Source organism: Cervus elaphus, chromosome 7 (genome assembly GCF_910594005.1).
Source record: "Cervus elaphus chromosome 7, mCerEla1.1, whole genome shotgun sequence".
In the NCBI taxonomy this organism is placed as follows: domain Eukaryota; kingdom Metazoa; phylum Chordata; class Mammalia; order Artiodactyla; family Cervidae; genus Cervus; species Cervus elaphus.
Window position 1 is genome coordinate 25,994,233 of NC_057821.1, and position 19,881 is coordinate 26,014,113.

The following is a 19,881-nucleotide window of genomic DNA, read 5'->3' on the forward strand; positions in this document are numbered from 1 at the left end:
CATTTCTGGATCACAGAAAGTAATCTACAGTCCCTCTGAAAAGGTCTCCTTCACACTGCTTTCAAGGTGGCTTCATGAATGGAAAAGCATGTCATGGCACTCTACTGCTTAAGTTCCTTTTGTTTTTCTTGTTAAGTTGATAAAAATACAGGCAACTTCCAATGGTACCATGATCAAATCTCACAGAGCATAGGGTAGTTGAATCCCATCCTCTAATCATACAAAACCACAGGTTGTGAATGGTCCCTGTCTCCCCAGTCCCAGTCTTGCCAAACTTCTGTGTCTGCACTCAGGTGTGTGTCTCTGCCTGAAATGATCACAGCCTATCTTCTGAGCCAACACTTCCCCTGAGAGCTGCATCCGAAAGCCTTTCTTTCAGCCATGTCATGACCTCTATACCATTAACTCCCCATCCTCATCATCATGAAAAATTACTATTTATGAATTAACTCACAAATAATCAGCACCTCCTAGGTCTGTGTCGCCAATCCTTTCCAAGGGAAGAGAAAATAGCTGAACCAATGCGTATCACTATCAGTTTATAGTTTTAAACATCCCCTGAACTTCGAACACTGCAGTCTTGTCTTTAGTCAATAGTATTTGACATCTTCCTTAGTGGCTGTTGCAAACTTTTGTCTCTTTTATTTTTCACCATGTGTTTCTTCCCTTCAATGTGTGGAATCCTAGAAGGCATGATCTGTGTATTTTCATCTTTGGAACTCAGGACTTTAATTTTGGAGGTGTATAAAAATATTGGTAACTGACAGTAACCATCATCCAGGGTCTGCTGGGGAAGAGGGACAAAATTAGTGCAAAGTAAACCGCATAGGTATGTCAGAGCTCCAACACGGAGGACCCCTGATAGTGAGGGTGAGGAATGCAAGCATGTGCCACAGAACAGGGGCTTTTAGATATTTGGCAGAAGTTACAACAAGGAGTGTCTAGCCCCTCTTCCTCTAAATCAAATCAAGATATGTGAAATATGATCCTGAACTCTCAGCTAAAACATCTCTGAAGCCTACAAAGCTGCATTCACTTTCTCTACTTTCATCAATTTATATTAGACTCTATTTGCACTCAGATTTCCACATTTGTGAGTCCACAAAGAAGAGGACCTGAAATTTCTGAGATCTGAAATTTGATTAAAATGGCAATTCTGTGCAAGGGCAGTCAGGCAATTTAGAGAGGGAGAATGCAGTGGATTCATGATCAAATACTCTTAACGTGCTTCCTCCTCTCTGTCTCTCATAATGAGGTAAGAATTAGGGATTGGAAACCATGATGATTTCATCATCTGAACAGAAATGGGAAATGGCAAGATGAACTTTCTTCATTAATGATGTCAGGAAAGATGTTACTGTTTTTGTTCAGTAGCTAAGTCACGTTCAACTCTTTGCAATCCCATGGACTACTGCACACCAGGCTTCCCTGTCCTTCACTGTCTGTCAGAGTTTGCTCAAACTCATGTCCATTGAGTCAGTGATGCCATCCAACCATCTCATCCTCTGTCATCCCCTTCTCCTTCACTTTTTCTCAGCATCAGGATCTTTTCCAATGAATCAGCTCTTCGCATCAGGTGGCCAAAATATTGGAACTTAGCATCAGTTTTAGCATCAGTCCTTCCAATGAATATTCAGGGTTGATTACCTTAAGGATTGACTGGTTTGATCTTGCTGTACAAGGAACTCTCAAGAGTCTTCTCCAGCATCACAACTCGAAGGCATCAATTCTTTGGCACTTGGCCTTCTTTATGGTCAACTGTCACATTTGTACATGACTACTGGAAAAACCATAGCTTTGACTATATGGACCTTTGCTGGAAAAATGATATCTCTGCTTTTAAATATGCTGTCTAGGTTGGTCATAGCTTTTCTTCCAAGGAGCAAGTGTCTTTTAATTTCATGGCTGCAGTTACCATCCACAGTGATTTTGGAGCCCAAGAAAATAAAATCTGTTACTGTTTCCACTTTTTCCCCATCTATGTGCCATGAAGTGATGGGACTGGATGCCATGATCTTCGTTTTTTGAGAGCTGAATTTTAAGCCAGCATTTTCACTCTCCTCTTTCACCTTCATCAAGAAGCTCTTCAGTTCTTCTTCACTTTCTGCTATTAAAGTGGTATTATCTTGCCTTGAGAACCCCATGAACACAATGAAAAGGCAAGAAAGATGAACTTACTACTATTATATTAAAAACTAATGTGTATGTAACTCATCATAGAATGCAGTTGACTTTTACAAATCTTACCTGTGTTCATGAAGTGGTCCTGTGATGTGTGTACTTTTTTCTTCAGATGAAGCGAAACTAAGTCTTTCAGAACTAAAATGGCTTATACATGGTCACTCTGTTACTAATTTGACTCTTCAGTCTGTAAAATGTGATTTTAAAGAGTTAACTTTGTGCAAAGAGAAAGGATTTACTTTATATATATCATGAAAAATTCAAATAACTGGTTACTTAAGTGATCATATAGGGAACATATATGAGTAGGTTTAAAAGGATTTCAAAAACCTTAGGAATAATGGTTTGATAAATTCTTATTAAAGGGAAATAATATTCTGGAGAATTATTTCTAATTATACTGCTACTGGTACTAAGGAGGTCATGGAATCTTCCAAAATATGCAATGTATGCAATATTGTGTCCTGAATTGAATGCAGAATAGGGTCCTGGATGTCTCTTATGGTGACAAAATGATTATTACTTTCACAGTTAACCCCACTGACCAAGTACAGATTCCAAGGCATGCTGACCAGGGAAGATGATTTCTCCCTGAGTTTCCACAGGAAGTAGCACACAGCTTCTGTCTCCCACTCTGAGGGAACAGAGGATGAACCAAGACAGTCTTCCTAGAGTGACCCTGACCCTCATCAATGACTGTTTCTTGATCCTAGCATCTGCTCACAGGGAGTACACACTGCCCTCATGCTAAGCTTCTTGCCTCCACAGGGTGATTCATGTAAATACCTGGAATCAGAATGTTTGTCTGTGTTCTCTCTTCTCAGGCCAGGCAGCAGTGACTGCCCTGAGTAACTCAGTGGAGATAAGGACAGTGCAGAGAACTCTAGAGCATGTAGAGAATGCTCCCTGGCTTGGGGGAAGCAGCAGGCAGAAGTTCAAACCACAGCCGTTGCAAATGAGGTTTTAGCCAATCAGAAAAAGGATTTTAAGCTGACACTATAGTTGCTAGTAGAAAAGTCTGTGTAAAGAGGCCCATGAAATTAGACAATCCCCTGGTCTGACACAGCCTCCACTGCACAGCCCCAGAACAGAGCAGAGGGAATTTCCCCCTTAGGACAGGAGGGAGGGGAAGGGCCAGAAGCCCCTGTTTAATCCCAGGGACCCTGAGATGTAGTCTGAGGGAACTGAGGCACCTTCAAAATCCCTCTCTGATTTTCTTTGTTTTCCCTTCAACTTAATTACTGGTTTGAGTTTGCTGTTTTTCCTTTATGTTTTCATCCACCCTGGAAACCATCCTAGCTCTGGAGCTACCCTGGTCCTGAGTGCACCACTGTAGGTGGAAGCCCAGTGACAGATTCCCAGTCTCAGGTGCCCTGGAACTATGCACCTAATTAAGAATATTGAAATGACTCATTGCCTTCATGTGCCACTAACAGAAACCTCTTGCTGTTGTCTCTTCCTTATTTTGTTTTACCCGGTAAACTCTTGATGTTCTGCTTTTAGATCCTATTCTCTGTTTTGAAAGAGGAACCTAAAATTCAGGAAAGAGTGAGATTAGCGGGAGAGATACTTACTGTCTTGTTTATCAATGTTTTCCAGGCACAGTCTAATTGCTCTATAAACACCTGATACTGCCCCTAGTCATGGGCAAGAGGAGTCTGATAAATAATACATTTATTTAATAAAACACCTTGGTAGTTCTGCTGTTGGGGATTTGATGCTTAGGGCTGGCATAGCACTCTAAGCATCTGTTCCATCATTAACACTATCCAAGCCCCAGGAGGTGCTTCTCCACACCTTTTGCTCTCTGTTCTCAAAACTGAAGGTGACTACCTCTGAATGCTATTAATGCTTGTGGATTGTGGATTGTGCCTTTGCTGACATTAGATGGTACCCCCCTGAGGGGGGATTTGAGCAACTGAAGGGATTTTAAGAGAAAAGTCAAAACTGTCCAAATATTTTCATTCAAAGAGCATAAATGCCATCGATTCTTGTATAATGAAAAATCACTTGCCAGCAAGACTGTTTGTCATTTAAAAAACATTAAAAATTTTTTTTTGGTCATGCCTCGTGGCATGCAGAAGTCTAGTTTTCCAATCAGGGATTGAATCCACATTTTCTGCAGTAGAAGGGCAGAGTCTTAATCACTGGACTGCCAGGTTAGTTCTGGTTGTCATTTTTTTTTTTTTTGGCTTGTTTTCTTGTTTTACATATTATCCCGTTATTGGCAACTGTTACACATGGCAGTTGAAGAATGTCTTGCAATATTAAACAAGTCCTATTACTCTTGAATTTGTATATATGAAGGTTTAGATATAAAATGCATGAAATATGATTCACATTTTATAAAGAGAAGTCTGAGGCAAACAGGTTCTGTATTTTGTTCACTCTCATAAAGTGCATCAATGCTAAAACCATTTCCCTCAAGAATTCTGCTCTCTCCACCACAATGTAATGATCCTCAGAGTGTCCAAGATAATAAAAGTGAACAGCTCTGTGACAATAATTTTCTCTTCTTGAAATATAATCCCCATTTAGTTTCCCCTACCCTAATTTCAAGAATAATAGATTTTAAATAAATATCATACAGATGTCTACTCTTAAATAAATTCTTTTCTTTTTGTTCTTTAAACACCTAAGGCATTCAATCTTCAGATCTTTTACGACTGAGAGAAAATATTCATCCCAATCTGGTGTAATTTGATGAGGACATAGTGCCAGGTATTAGATTAAGAACCTTCAAAAAAAATATCTGCCCAGAAACAGATGAGGTACTTCAGCTGATTGGTTCCTGTCAGCTGATTGGTTTCTTTCCTAGAGACTCTCCAATCCTGCCATACGTGGGAACTCTCATCGGCTTTTATTCTGTGAAATGGGCTCACCAGATCCACTGGATTTGAGCTGTGTTGGCTACCATTACTTCTTCCGTTGTTCTCAATTATGTCTGGGATGGTGGCTCTGCGGATCCCCAGAGGCCTTTGGACAGCAGCTGTGATGGTGACACTGGCGGTGCTGAGCACCCCAGGGACTGAGGGCAGAGACTCTCCACGTAAGTGCAGGGCAGCTGCTCCCGGGAGCCACCACTCTGGGGAGCAGGCTCTGAGGGACGCTTGGGCTGGGATGTGATCTCAGGATACTGTCTTTTATCACACATTTCTTCCCTTTCCCTTTGGGAATAAGAGCTATGTTGCATTCTCATTTCTACCTTCTAATGACAAGGTGAGGACAATTCTTCTCCCACAAGTTTAAGCCTGGGGATGTTATAACAGGGAGGAAGAGATATAGTGTGTATCTACTGCAAGTGCTGGGACAAAGTGACAATGGGTATTTTTTTTTAAAGATGTGAATTTCTCCAAAGATGACACAACAGGATTTCTGTCATTTCAAGATTCCCCAAGATCTTGTCTGGACTAAATACTATGGGACCCTGGGTTAGGGATGTTTAGGGCAGCAGTGGTCTCTGTATCTCAGAATTTGAGGGAAAAAACTTTACATTCCTGACTCTGAGTCAAGGGTTCGTGGAACTAAAACCTTGGTATTTGAGTGGAGCTGCCTGGGTAACCACAGAATCTTAACTTCAAGATTTATGGTCAAATAATGACTTGAGTGGGACTCAGAGACTTGAGCTGAGGATGGACTGGATTTAGGAGAAAGGAGAACATAAGAAGGGATATATCCCTTCATATATATATATATATATATATATATATATATATATATATATATAGAGAGAGAGAGAGAGAGAGAGAGAGAGAGAGAGAAGGCATTCATTCCAGACACAGGATTAGTATCTTTATATAAATTCTCTCTCAATCTTCCTAAAAGCCACATGTTTAGGTTTAACTGGAAGCTAATTTGAAAGTCTGTAGTCTTTCCATGAATAACTGTCCTTTTTAGGACTGGGGTGGTGCTGCTTCTTCTAACGCCAAGGTAGTGCAGGGGTGGCAGAAACTCAGAGTAAACCGAGGCATGGGAAGAAAGGCATTTTACCAGGGACCAAGAGAATATGCCTGTCAGGATGAGGACAAGCTTCATTCTCCACCTCTTTCCTTGTTCCTGTGAACTCTTGTGCTTATGTGGATACTCGTTTGTCTCTGAAGTTCCCAGGATTTCGGGGATGGGGTGGGGCGGGGGCTGTGATGAGATTTCTGATGAGAACCTCTAAGTACAGACATGCATGTAAAACTAATCAGACTGCCCTCCTTACTTGGTTCTTAGTCTCAGCAGGGATCACAGGGCCACCTCAGTGACAGATCCCCTTACTGGAAGGCCGTCCTGGAAGCCCTCAGAGGGGGTGGGAGGCGTGGGGAAGAGCTGTCTGGAGGGTCATGGGCTGGAGCAGGCGGCGCAGGGCTGGGCTGGGCTAGGAACCCAAGATTAAGTGGCCGGTTTCAGGTTTTTGTTACCCAACTGGCGATCTTCCCAGGTGGCTCAATGGTAAAGAGTCCCCCTGTCAATGCAGGAGACGCAGGAAATGTGGGTTCCATCCCTGGGTCAGGAATATCCCCTGGAGAGGGGAATGGTAACCCACTCCAGTATTCTTGACTGGAGAATCCCCATGGACAGAGGAACCTGGCAGGCTACAGTCCATGGGGTTACAAAGAGTTGGACAGGACTTAGCACCCTGGCCAACTGATGGAGGCGGACCGCTTCCTGCCCTGCCTGCCTGGTGGCCGCCAGGTGGGGCTACGGGGCTGAGGCCTGACTGAGCAGCTGTCTCCCCACAGATGATACCGTGGTCCACTTTATGGGCCAGTGTTACTTCATTAACAGCACGGAGCGGGTGCGGTATGTGACCAGATACATCTACAACCAGGAGGAGACCGCGTACTACGACAGCGAAGTGGGAGAGTACCGGGGTGTGACCCCAATAGGGCAGTATTCGGCTAAATACTGGAATAGCCAGAAAGATATCCTGGAGCGGACGCGGGCGGAGCTGGACACGGTGTGTAGACACAATTACCAGCTGGAGGTCATCACGTCCTTGCAGCACCAAGGTGAGCGACTGCTGCCCTCTGATGGATTGGCCCTCTGCCCCAGATTCCGAGCAGGGAGGGGGCGAGGGTCCACCAGGGTGGGATCCCCAGGTTCACGGAGGGCACAGTCAGGTAGGGCGTCCTGTGCAGTGGTCCCACCCTGGTGGCCTGGTCCTAGGCTGTTGTTTCAACTACGCACCATCCGCCCCGCCTCGTGCCTTCAGCGTGTTTACTTTCTGAAGTTTGACAGCTCCGCCTGGTTAGGGCTGCTCCATGGCTGTACTTGGAGCACCCTGCACACGTGATGATAAATTACAGCGTGAAAGAATATATTTTCACTTTTTGGTTTCAAATCGTTATTTGTCTCAACCCTGCTTTCTTAAATGGATATCACTATATCACTCTTCCTGCATCTCTTTCAACCAGTTCAGTTGAGTTCATTTCAGTCGCTCAGTCGTGTCCGACTCTTTGCGACCCCATGAATCGCAGCAGGCCAGGCCTCCCCTTCCATCACTAACTCCTGGAGTTCACACAAACTCATGCCCATCGAGTCAGTGATGCCATCCAGCCATCTCATCCTCTGTTGTCCCCTTCTCCTCCTGCCCTCAATCTTTCCCAGCATCAGGGTCTTTTCCAATGAGTCAACTCTTCGCATCAGGTGGCCAAAGTATTGGAGTTTCAGCTTCAACATCAGTCCTTCCAGAGAACACCCAGGACTGATCTCCTTTAGGATGGGCTGGTTGGATCTCCTTGTAGTCCAAGGGACTCTCAAGAGTCTTCTCCAACCCCACAGTTCAAAAGCATCGATTCTTTTGTGTTCAGCTTTCTTTATAGTCCAACTCTCACATCCATACATGACTACTGGAAAAACCACAGCCTTGACTAGGCGGACCTTTGTTGACAAAGTAATGTCTCTGCTTTTTAATATGCTGTCTAGGTTGGTCATAACTTTTCTTCCAAGGAGTAAGCATCTTTTAATTTCATGGCTGCAGCCCCCATCTGCATTGATTTTGGAGCCCAAAAAATAAAGCCAGCCACTGTTTCCACTGTTTCCCCATCTATTTGCCATGAAGTGATGGGACCAGATGCTATGATGTTAGTTTTCTGAGTGTTGAGCTTTAAGTCAACTTTTTCACTGTCCTCTTTCAGTTTCATCAGGAGGCTCTTTAGTTCTTCTTCACTTTCTGCCATAATGGTGGTGTCATCTTTTGGCCTAAACCTTGCCTATCCTCTCTCCCCTGTCCCCTCCCCCTAATTATCACCATCCACATCAGAGGTAGACATTCTGAAAGCTAATTACACCCATTTCATGAGCACCTGTTTGTGGACAGTTATCTTACCAAGTATTATCTATATTATGTCACTTAATTTCACAACTACCCTGTGTTTTGGAAATTAGTGCCACTGCTTCATACATGCATAATGAACAATTTCAGTTTTTCACTGTTCTGAAGCCTACCCCAAATACACAACAGTCATCATATTCTTTACTACATGTATGTAAAGTCTAATGGAAGCAAAGCCTCTTTAAAGCCAGTTATGATAAGAAATAACAATATCAGTCTGTTCCTGCCTATTTTCAGTGTTGGTGGGATTAAATGATATATTCAATGGATAGAAAACTCACTGATTAACCCTTAGTCTGATCCCAGTACTATCTCTACATGTTTACATAATTTTTAGCTTACTTTGCACTCTTCATCCTAATGCCACCAAATATATACAATTCTTTTTCATAAAAATTATTCTAATATTGCTTTCTTAAACTTGTGGCCTCCGTTTTCATTTCCAGTTTGTTTGAGATGGACACATTTTATAAGTCCTCATAACTGACCATGACTTCAGTCAGAGTCTGGGAAGGAGAACCTGAAAGTGAAAGTGCTGGTTGCTCAGTCATGTCTGATTCTTTGAGACCCCATGGACTGTAGCCCACCAGGCTCCTCTGTCCATGGAATTCTTCAGGCAAGAATACTGGAGTGGGTAGCCATTCCCTTTTCTGGGGATCTTCCCAATCCAGGGATCAAACCTGGTCTCCTGCATTGCAGGCAGATTCTTTACTGTCTGAGCCACCAGGGAAGCACTATGGAGAACCTGACAAATAGTTAAAAGTCCAAATTCAAAACATGATTCTTTCCAGATGATGGTTCATGAGTGCCATGTTATTGGGGTGACAAGACTGTCTGCTGACCTCAGCAAGTCCCAGTTATACTTTATGTTCAAATGGCACACTCACTAATCCAGGCCAACTTCTGCAAGAATCTCAGAATATTTTCTATAGAGAACGTACATGATAATAATGTTTGATTTCAGAACAAAACAGTTATTCTAAACAGCAAGGGGATGAAGTAGGGTTAGCAACTAGTAGTTAAACTCATTTAAATGTCAAAGAAAATTAGGAGAAAAAGGAAAATGAGAATACAAATGATATATTATCAAATAAAATATACACAAGAAATATTTACTATAGTTTCATACTTAGGGAATGAGGGATATGTGGTAAAATGGCTGCAGAGATAAAGGATAAGATGTGTGAAATAGGTCAGGAGGTGTATTGTATTTGTTTTCAAGGTTTCCTTTATTTTCCTTTAAAAATTGCAAACTTTGAAATAGCATTCCTTTTTTTTTTTTGGTCTCTGTTACTAGATTGCAAGTGCTGTAAATGCAAGGCCACAGTCAATTGTTTATCTTTGGATACTGAGTGCTTATCAAATTTTCATTTGCTGAATCAATGAATAAATAAAATATAGGTACATGTATAATGTGGAGCTAGAAATTTATGCATTTAATAATATAAAATTTTGTGAGGAGTTCTCTGTATTATGGCTTCTGAGCTAAAGTTAGGCTAAAAGCTGAGAGAGATGCTTTGTTGACTAGCAACATGTGAGGAGTGCTCTTGCTGGCAAATTCTGTATTAAAAGTCTGTAACAATTCTGTATTACAGAGGATTATAGATATAGCCTGTTTGAGAAGCTTTGCTTTGTAGGAAGGATGGTCACTGTTCTATTTTTATTGGACATAGAAATGCCTCTACATTCTTAATTCTCAGTCATGTTACTATTCATGGGGACTTAACTAGTGTTGACCACCTCATAGATAGCATGTGAGAATCAAAACAGCTGGATTTTCTCTTGGGGAGAACTGGAACTGATTGGAAACAGTGTCACTGTCCTAGCATGAGTCACCAGAGCTGATCCTGATGGTCCCCGTTGATAGCTGGGTGGTAGGGGGAGGACAAGTCCAGGTTTCATATTTTTATTAAAAAATTTTTGTGAATAGTGGCCTGTAAGGAAATTTGTTGTTCTTTTAGTCGCTAAGTCCTGTCTGACTCTTTTGTGACCCCATGGACTATAGCCCACCAGGCTCCTCTGTTCATGGGATTTCCCAGGCAAGAATACTGGAGTGGGTTGCCATTTCCTTGTCCAGGGGGTCTTCCCAACCCAGGGATTGAACTAGTGTCTCCTGCATTGGCAGGCAGATTCTTTACCACTGAATCACCAGGGAAGCCCCCTGTATAAGGTACTGTTGTTGTTTGGTGGCTGAGTCATATCCGACTCCTTGCAGCTTCATGGACAGCAGCACACCAGGCTTCCCTGTCCTTCACTGTCTGTCAGAGTTTGCTCAAACTCATGTCCACTGAGTTGGTTATGCTATCTATCCATCTCATCCTCTGCTGTCCCCTTTTCCTCTTGCCTTCAATCTTTCCCAGCATCAGGATCTTTTCCAATGAGTTGGCTCTTCCCATCAGGTGGCCAAAGTACTAGAGCTTCAGCTTCAGCATCAGTTCTTCCAATGAATATTCAGGGACAATTTCCTTTAGGATTGTTTGGTTTGATCTCCTTGCAGTCGAAGGGACCCTCAAGAGTCTTCTCCAAAAGAAAAAAAAAAAAAGTCTTCTCCAACACCACAGTTCAAAAGCTTCAATTCTTTAGCTCTCAGCCTTCTTTATGGTCCAACTCTCACATTTGTACATGACTACTGAGAAAACCGTAGTTTTGACTACATGGATCATTGTCAGCAAAGTGAAGTCTCTGCTTTTTAATACTCTGTCTAGGTTTGTTGTAGCTTTCCCTCCAAGGAGTGAGAGTCTTTTAATTTCATGGCTGCAGTCACCATCCACAGTGATTTTGGAGCCCAGGAAAATAAAGTCCATCACTGTTACCACTTTTCTCCCTTCTATTTGCCATGAAGTGATGGGACCAGATGCCTTTACCTTAGTTTTCTGAATGTTGAGCTTTAAGCCAGCTTTTTAGCTCTCCTCTTTCACCCTCATTAAAGAGCTCTTTAGTTCCTCTTCAATTTCTGCCATTAGACTGATATTACCTACATATCTGAGATTGTTGGTACTTCTCCCAGCAGTCTTAATTTCTGCTTGTGATTCATCCAGCCCAGCATTTCCCATGATGTACTCCGCATAAGAGTTAAATAAGCAGGATAACGATATACAGCCTTGTGATACTCTTTTCCCAACTTTGAAATACTCTGTTGTTCCATGTCTGGTTTTAACTTGCTTCTTGACTTGCATACAGGTTTCTCAGGAGACAGGTAAGGTGGTCCATCTTTCCATCTTTTTAAGAATTTCCCACAGTTTGTTGTAATCCACGCGCACAAAGGCTTTAGCATAGTCAATGAAGCAGAAGTACATTTTTTTTTGGAGTTCTCTTGCTTTCTCCATGATCTAAAGAATGTTGGTAATTTGATCTCTGGTTCCTCTGCCTTTTCTAAATCCAGCTTGTACATCTGGCAGTTCTCGGTTCACATACTTCAAAGCCTAGCTTGAAGGATTTTGAGCATAACCTTGCTAGCATGTGAAATAAGCACAATCATATGGTAGGCTGATCATTCTTTGGCATTGCCCTTATTTGGGATTGGAATGAAAACTAACCTTGTCCAGTCCTGTGGCCACTGCTGAGTTTTCCAAATTTACTGGCATATTGAGTACAGCACTTTAATGGCATCATCTTTCAGGATTTGAAATAGTTCAGCTGGAATTCCATCACTTTCACTAGCTTTGTTTGCAGTAATGCTTCCTAAGGCCCACTTGACTTCACACTCTCGTATGTCTGGCTTTAGATGAGTGACCACACCATGATGGTTATCCGGGTCATTAAGACCTCTTATGTATAGTCCTTCTGTGTATTCTTCCTGCTTCTTAATATCTTCTGCTTCTGTTAGATCCTTACTGTTTCTGTCTTTTATTGTGCCATCCTTGCATGAAATGTTCCCTCGGTATCTCCAGTTTTCTTGAAGAGATCTCTGTTTCTTCCCAATTCATTGTTTACCTTTATTTCTTTGCATTATTTACTTAAGAAGACCTTCTTACCTCTCCTTGCTGTTCTCTGGAACTCTGCATTCTGTTGGATATATCTTTCCTTTCCCTCCTTGCCCTACTTTCTCTTCTTTTCTCATTTATTTGTGAAACCTCCTCAGATAACCATTTAACATTCTTGCATTTCTTTTTCTTTGAGGTGATTTTGGTTACTGCCTTCTATGCAGTGTTATGAACCTTTGTAATTCTTCAGCCTCTGTTTCTACCAGACGTAATCCCTTGAATCTATTTGTCACCTCCACTGTATAATCATAAGAATTTGATTTATGTCATACCTGAATTGGACTTCCTTGATGGCTCAGAAGGTAAAGAATCCACCTGCATTGCAGAAGACCTGGGTTCAATCCCTGGGGTGGGAAGATCCCCTGAAGGGGGGCATGGAAACCCACTCCATATTCTTATCTGGAGAATCCCCACAGACAGAAGGGCCTGGCAGAGTATAAACATGGGGTCGCAAAGAGTTGGACATGACTGAGCAACTAAGCACATACCTGAATGACTTAGTGGTTTTCCCTACTTTCTTCAATTTTAGTCTGAATTTGCAATAGGAGCTAATTATCTGAGCCACTTTCAACTCCAGGTGTTGTTTTTGCTGACTGTACACAGCTTCTCCATCCTTAGCGGCAAAGAATATAATCAATCTGATTTCAGTATTGACCATCTGGTGATGTCGATGTGTAGAGTTGTCTCTTGTATTTTTGGAAGGGGGTGTTTGCTATGACCAGTGCATTCTCTTGGCAAAACTGTTAGCCTTTGCCCTGCTTCATTTTGTACTCCAAGGCCAAAGTTGTCTGTTACTCCACATATCTCTTGACTTCCTACTTTTGCATTCCAGTCCCCTGTGATGAATAGGACATCTTTTTTGGGATGTTAGTTCTAGAAGATCTTATAAGTCTTCATAGAACTGGTCAACTTCAGCTTCTTGAGCCTTGGTGGTTGGCACATAGACTTGGGTTACTGTGATGTTGAATGGTTTGTCTTGGAAATGAACCAAGATTGTTCTGTCATTTTTGAGATTACACCCAAGTACTGCATTTCAAACTCTTTTGTGGACTATGAGGGCTACTCTATTTCTTCTAAGGGATTCTTGCCCACCATAGTAGATATATAATTGAAAGGACTGATGCTGAAGCTGAAACTCCAGTACTTTGGCCACCTCATGCGAAGAGCTGACTTATTGGAAAAGACCCTGATGCTGGGAGGGATTGGGGGCAGGAGGAGAAGGGGACAATAGAGGATGAGATGGCTGGATGGCATCACTGACTTGATGGGCATGAGTTTGACTAAACTCCGGGAGCTGGTGATGGACAGGGAGGCCTGGCGTGCTGTGATTCATGGGGTCACAAAGAGTCGGACACAACTGAGCGACTGAACTGAACTGAACTGACTGAATGATCATCTGAATTAAATTCACCCATTTTTGCCTACTTTTTAAATAGTTCACTGATTCCTAAGATATTGATGTTCACTCTTGCATCTCCTGCTTCATTACATCCAATTTACCGTGATTCATGGACCTAGCATTCCAGATTCCTATGCAATATTTTTTTTTTTTTACAACATTAGACTGTACCTATATAGTGTAAATATAGCAATTTGTAATTTTAAAGTAGTTCATTTTTATCAGTTAATATAAACAGAATAGCTCTCATAGAATGATTAGAATTATCTCTTAAGATTCTGAAAAGTAAACTGACTAATATGTTTATTCAAGCAAATAAAGTGGCCAATAAATCCAAGACTTGGAATCTTTCTACTCTAGAACCAAGGAAGGACTCTTCCCTGTGGGGAGATGTGCTGTGCGGTCTCACATCTCACTGTGTCTTTTCCTGTCTGTTCCTCCCTCAGTGGAACCTACAGTGACCATCTCCCCATCCAGGACTGAAGCTCTAAACCACCACAACCTGCTGGTCTGCTCGGTGACAGATTTCTATCCAGGCAAGATCAAGGTTCGGTGGTTCCAGAATGACCGGGAGGAGACAGCCGGAGTTGTGTCCACCCCTCTTATTAGGAATGGGGACTGGACCTTCCAGATCCTCGTGATGCTGGAAATGACCCCCCAGCGAGGAGACGTCTACACCTGCCATGTGGAGCACCCCAGCCTCCAGAGCCCCATCTCGGTGGAGTGGCGTAAGGGCACTTGGTCTCCTTTCATTGTGGGCCCTACAGGACAGGGCAGACAGAGCTTCCTGTGTTTGCTCTATACATCATGGTCCCAGAGTCCAGCCCTGGTAGCTCTTCAGGATTGACTGATGACCAGAGTCTTAAGGTCTAGGGTTAAACAGAAGTGTCCCTGAGGAGCAAGGATCCACTTTTCCCTTCTCCCACCTGCCCACTGTGTCCAAGGACCTACTGGTGTGTCCCTCCCCTGAGGGTGGTCAGAATGGATAACCAGATTCCCCTGGTGCCTCCACCTCCTGTATCTCAGACTGGACTTCAGGCTTCTCAAAGAGACACTGTGGTTTGTGGGGACAAACACTAATACTTAGGCTCTGCTCCCCAGGGGCGCAGTCTGAATCTGCCCAGAGCAAGATCTTGAGTGGTGTTGGGGGCTTCGTGCTGGGTCTGATCTTCCTTGGGCTGGGCCTCATCATCCGTCGCAGGAGTCAGAAGGGTAAGGAACTCTGGGGAAATGGGAAGATGGGCTGTGATTGAGATCCTCTGTTCAGGGAAGCCTCTGTCTCTATATGTAGCTCTTTCCTCCTGACATTGAAAGGAAAGAGGTGAGACTGGTAGTGGGAGGAAATGGAACAATCTAGGGAGACATTGGAGTCTGATTTTATTAGTTGAAAGGTAGCCCTGCCACAGAGGTGACAGGTTGAATTTATTTTAGGGCTTCCTTATAATTCATCATTGTCTCATGGGCTCCTTTCCAAGAGCTTCCTCCATTAAGAGGGTCAGAGCACTTGTTTCCTTTCCTTCTAGCAACAGCTTCATTCATTTGGGGGGATTTTAGCTTAGAGCAGTTAGCAACCTCTGTCTCTAGATGTAGTTCTTTATTTTCTTGGGCTCTAAAATCACTGCAGATAGTGACTGCAGCCAAGTCTTTCTTCCAAAGATGCTCGCTCCTTGGAAGAAAAGCTATGGCAAACCTAGATAGCATATTAAAAAGCAAAGACATCACTTTGCCAACAAAGATCCGTCACGTCAAAGCTATGGTTTTCCCAGTAGTCATGTACAGATGTGAGAGCTGAACCATACAAAAGGCTGAGCACTGAAGAGCTGATGCTTTCAAACTGAGGTGCTGGAGAAGACTCTTGAGAGTCCCTTGGACTGCAAGGAGATCAAACCAGTCAATCTTCAATGAAATCATTGAATATTCATTGGAAGGACTGATGCTGAAGCTGAAGCTCCAGTACTTTGGCCACCTGATGGGAAGGGCCGACTCACTGGAAATGATACTGATGCTGGGAAAGATTGAAGGCAGGAAGAGAAGGGGATGACAGAGGATGAGATGGTTGGATGGCATCACTGATTCAATGGACATGCATGAGTTTGAGTTAACTCCGGGAAATAGTGAAGGACAGGGAAGCCTGGTGTGCTGCAGTCCATGGGGTCACAAAGAGTTGGACACGACTGAGGGACTGAACAGCAGTTAGAGCATTATGGCCAATGCATACAGAGGAAATATATTTCCCATTAAGTTGTGTATCCCATTTCCCTTTAGGGTGAATGAAGCACTTGCTGTTTGTGTTATGAGACCTTTTGTAGGAGCTTTTGTAGTGGGCCTCTGCACCAGGTGCTGTATTTCTGCTCTGTGTCACTGGAGGCTATGGGAACAGATAAAAAAGAGAAGGGGTGCGAAGTGAATGTGACTGAACACAGTGGCCTCATTCATGCCCTACTTCCTTCATGGTGATAGCTTACGGTGAACGATGTCGGATTCGTGATCTCCGAAGAAGACTTAGTTCAGGATCAGGGACCAGGCTTGATCACTCAAGAGCTTTTGTGTGGCAGTTTTATTACAGTGAAAAAGGACAGAGAATGCTTCTGATGTAGACATCAGAAGGGGGATGGAGAGTGCCTCCTTCACTAGTCTTATCAGGGCCTTATATACTTTTACCAGGCCCACTCCCACAACATACATCTTAAATTAACAAGATCAGGACTAACAATAGAAAGGTCTTACCAGACCCAGTCCCACAACTGAAGAACTGATGCTTTCGAACTGCGGTGCTGGAGAAGACTCTGGAGAGTCCCTTGGACAGCAAGGAGATCAAACCAGTCAATCTTAAATGAAATCAATCCTGACTATTCATTGGAAGGACTGATGTTGAAATTCCAATGCTTTGGCCACCTGATGGATGGGAAGAGCTGACTCACTGGAAATGACACTGATGCTGGGAAAGACTGAAGGCAGGAAGACAAGGGGATGACAGAGGATGAGATGGTTGGTATCATAAGATAACAAGATTAGTCAGAAAGTTCTTGTTAAGAAGGAAAAACATGTCCTTGAGCAAGATACATTGTTGTTATATAATCATTGGTGCAGAATTTAAGGAAAAACAAGAATTTTGAGCAAGAGGAATTGTTTTGTTGTGTAATCATTAGCTCTGGGCTTAAAGAAAATAATTTATGTGACTAAGACAAAGCAATGTAGGAAAAAACATCTGTCCTTTTCTCCTCCTTTAGAGCCCCGGACCCACTTCTCCTTAGGGCCACAGAGTCCTTATCAATCTACTTACGGATTAACTCTCTCAATGGGATCAAGAGTTAGGGGAAAAAGATTACCCAGTTTCTGTCAGAAGCTCCTGAAGTTGTTCCCCAGAACCAGACCACAACTTTGGTGGCGTCTGTGAAACTTGGAACCACATCTTGGTTGTAGACAGCAGGTACCCACTTTGTGCCACATGTTGGTGGCTACTGCCTGTGGGCATTTATAGTGACTGATGTAAGCTATTAGTGGTGGAAAGCAGGTGATTTATCATTAAATTTACTAAAAAGATTGAAATCTTCATATCTCCCAGAAGAATAACAGCTACTCCACAGCTTCCAGCATGTCTGTGTCAGGCTATAGTGCTGTGTCCTCTTGAGCAGCTTCAGCTTTACAGGGATGTTAGAGGAGGTGCTGATGACATGCCCTGGAGCTCAGCCTTCTCTGATACTGCAGGGATCTGAGAGGAGGTGAGGGAGGGCAGTCTCTCAGGGTGCTGTGTGTGATCACTCTCTCTTCTACAGGGCTCGTGCACTGACTCCTGAGGATGCTTTGATGAGGATTGGTTCTGCTCTTCTGTAATAGCTGCCTCTTCTTGCCCAGAATTCTCAGCTGCCTGTCATCCTGGTCCTCTGAGATCAGGTCCTACCTTGACTCTGACACAGTCACCAGGTCACTTCCTGTGACCCCTGCCTCAAGGATCTGGCTGCTTCTTGCACTGACCCCTGGAGCCTCTGCCAGCTGCATCTACTCAGACCCCAAGAGTTTTCTTGTTCCCATTTTTCCAGAACAGACTGTGAGAGAGAAGTACATTGAAACCATTTGCCTGGTTATAGAGCTTTTTATCATGATTAAACATGATTATGAGTTACCTGTACTCTTAAGCTCCTTAAATGCATGGAGGTAGGAAACCAGAATGAAGGAACACATTTTGAGGTGACCCAGACAATTGGTAACTAGAAGGAGAGGTTATTCCCTGAAGGATACTAGAAGCATCATGGTGTGCCATGTAAGCATGGATAGAAGAGAAATAAAATCAATTCTTCTCTATGTGCATCTTTGTCAATGCAGATGTCTATCTGCATCTCTCTCTGCACTTCTTTTTGCATCTCTATTTTCTGCATCTTGCTCATTACCTCACAGCTTATCTGTGTGTTTGTGTGTATGATCCCATCTCTATTGTATGTTTCTAGAGTGTTTACCAGAGTTTTAATCATTTTCGGAAAGGTTCTGAGTGGCTCAGCTTGGGTAACATGCACACCTCTCAGCAACATCATCTTGCACATGACATGCATAAATCTGGCATTTGCCCAACCCCTTTCTGGAAATAGGGACTGGATTTCCCAGATCCTTGTTACTGAAAATGAATTCCCAGCATGGAGATGTCACATGGAGCATCCCAGCCTCCAGAGCCCCTCACTTTGGAGTTGTATTAAGGGCAGTTTGTTCTTGTGGACCTCACAAGGATGAATGACAAAGGTCCCTCTGGCTTAAGGGTCCCTCACTGAGGGTACCATCTGACAACCATCCCAATCCTTGTCTCCTGCATGGTCACCTGATGGCATTACTGAGCTGGAATTCTCAGAGGATAGAGCTCCTCTTGTCTGTGAATATAATGACCTACTGATTCATGATGACACTCTCTTCCCAGGTGTTAAGAACGTCATCACTATACACTGTGACTCCTTAGACATTGACCCAGTCCAGAAAAATGGTCTTCATCCCAGTCTCTGGGATTTGTTTTTTAAGATGAGTGGCTGGGAGCTTATCTTTGAGGTCATGGATGACTATGCCACTGAGGAGCAAGCATCCTCTTTTCCTTGTTCTCTCAGAAACACACTGTACCTGAGGAAGTAGGCTTTCTTGGGACCTTTATCTCCCAGGCTGTACTGCAGGTCATCATCCAGGGATGTTGTGCAGTGTAAGGACTCCAGTTTTTGCTCCCCAAGGTCATAGTCTGAGTCTTTCCAGACCAAGATGCTGATTGGAGTCAGAGGTTTTGTGCTGATTTTGTCACTTTCCTCAAGGTAGGCATTTCCACTTACATACAATAGGAGTAAAGAGAGAGTAACATCATGGGGAAATTGGGAGGGCTTGTGCTGGGTGTCCAGGGAACCCTTGCCTCTATATGTAGTTCTTTGATTTTGACCCTGCAAAGACAAGAGGCAAGACTGGTGATTGAACCAGGTTCAAAGTTTAGGGATACATTAAGATCTGACCTTTCTAGTTGAAATATAAGACTTATTATAGGAGTGAAAGGTCAGGCATATTCTATGACATTCTTAGAGTGCAACATTGTCTCACAGACCCAGTGCTCAAAGATTCCTTCTTTAATGAGAGGTTGAAGTCTTCTTTCCATCCTTCCAGTACCTCCAGATTTCACTGGGAAATATAATCCTTTACTGAGAATTTAGTTAAAAATAACAAGTACATCTTTTATAAACAAGTTTACTCACAAAACCCTCAAGTCTTGGTAGCCAAGTACATTAAAATGCATGGGTGTACTAGAAAACAACTTGCTTGTCATGAGCTCTTTGTCTTACCTTCAATCATATCAGCCAAGGACAGTAGTGTTCACAAACATTCCATAAGCTTCTGTATATTTCCCAGCCTCCTCTGAAGTTGGGTTGGAGTCATGTGACTGGCACCAGCCAATGAAACTTAAAAGTGAGTATAAGCTCTGCCTGCTTTCCCTACTACTGCAAGCCTGGAAACCATTGCTGAGATGATGGTTTTGCAAGGTG

At 43.1% G+C, this 19,881-nt stretch overlaps 2 protein-coding genes across 3 annotated transcripts in view; both read left to right on the forward strand.

The window, feature by feature from the left end:
* The window catches only part of LOC122697205 (boLa class II histocompatibility antigen, DQB*0101 beta chain-like), a 122,461-nt gene that overhangs the window by 58,817 nt on the left and 43,763 nt on the right, over window positions 1-19,881 (forward strand). Inside the window, exon 5 of one of the 2 annotated variants that reach the window (XM_043907735.1) lies at window positions 17,662-18,008. The exons of the other annotated variant lie outside the window; for it this stretch is intronic. Within the exon in view, the coding sequence (XP_043763670.1) occupies window positions 17,662-17,675 (14 nt within the window). The 3' untranslated portion in view covers window positions 17,676-18,008. Of the gene's footprint in view, window positions 1-17,661; window positions 18,009-19,881 lie in introns of those variants that run through there. 2 annotated transcript variants of the gene reach the window in all.
* Window positions 5,039-18,008, forward strand: LOC122697208 (boLa class II histocompatibility antigen, DQB*0101 beta chain-like). The gene is made up of 5 exons (XM_043907738.1): window positions 5,039-5,230; window positions 6,909-7,178; window positions 14,332-14,613; window positions 14,987-15,097; window positions 17,662-18,008. Exons 1-5 carry the CDS (start codon window positions 5,122-5,124, stop codon window positions 17,673-17,675), a joined length of 786 nt encoding a protein of 261 aa, XP_043763673.1. The 5' UTR covers window positions 5,039-5,121; the 3' UTR covers window positions 17,676-18,008.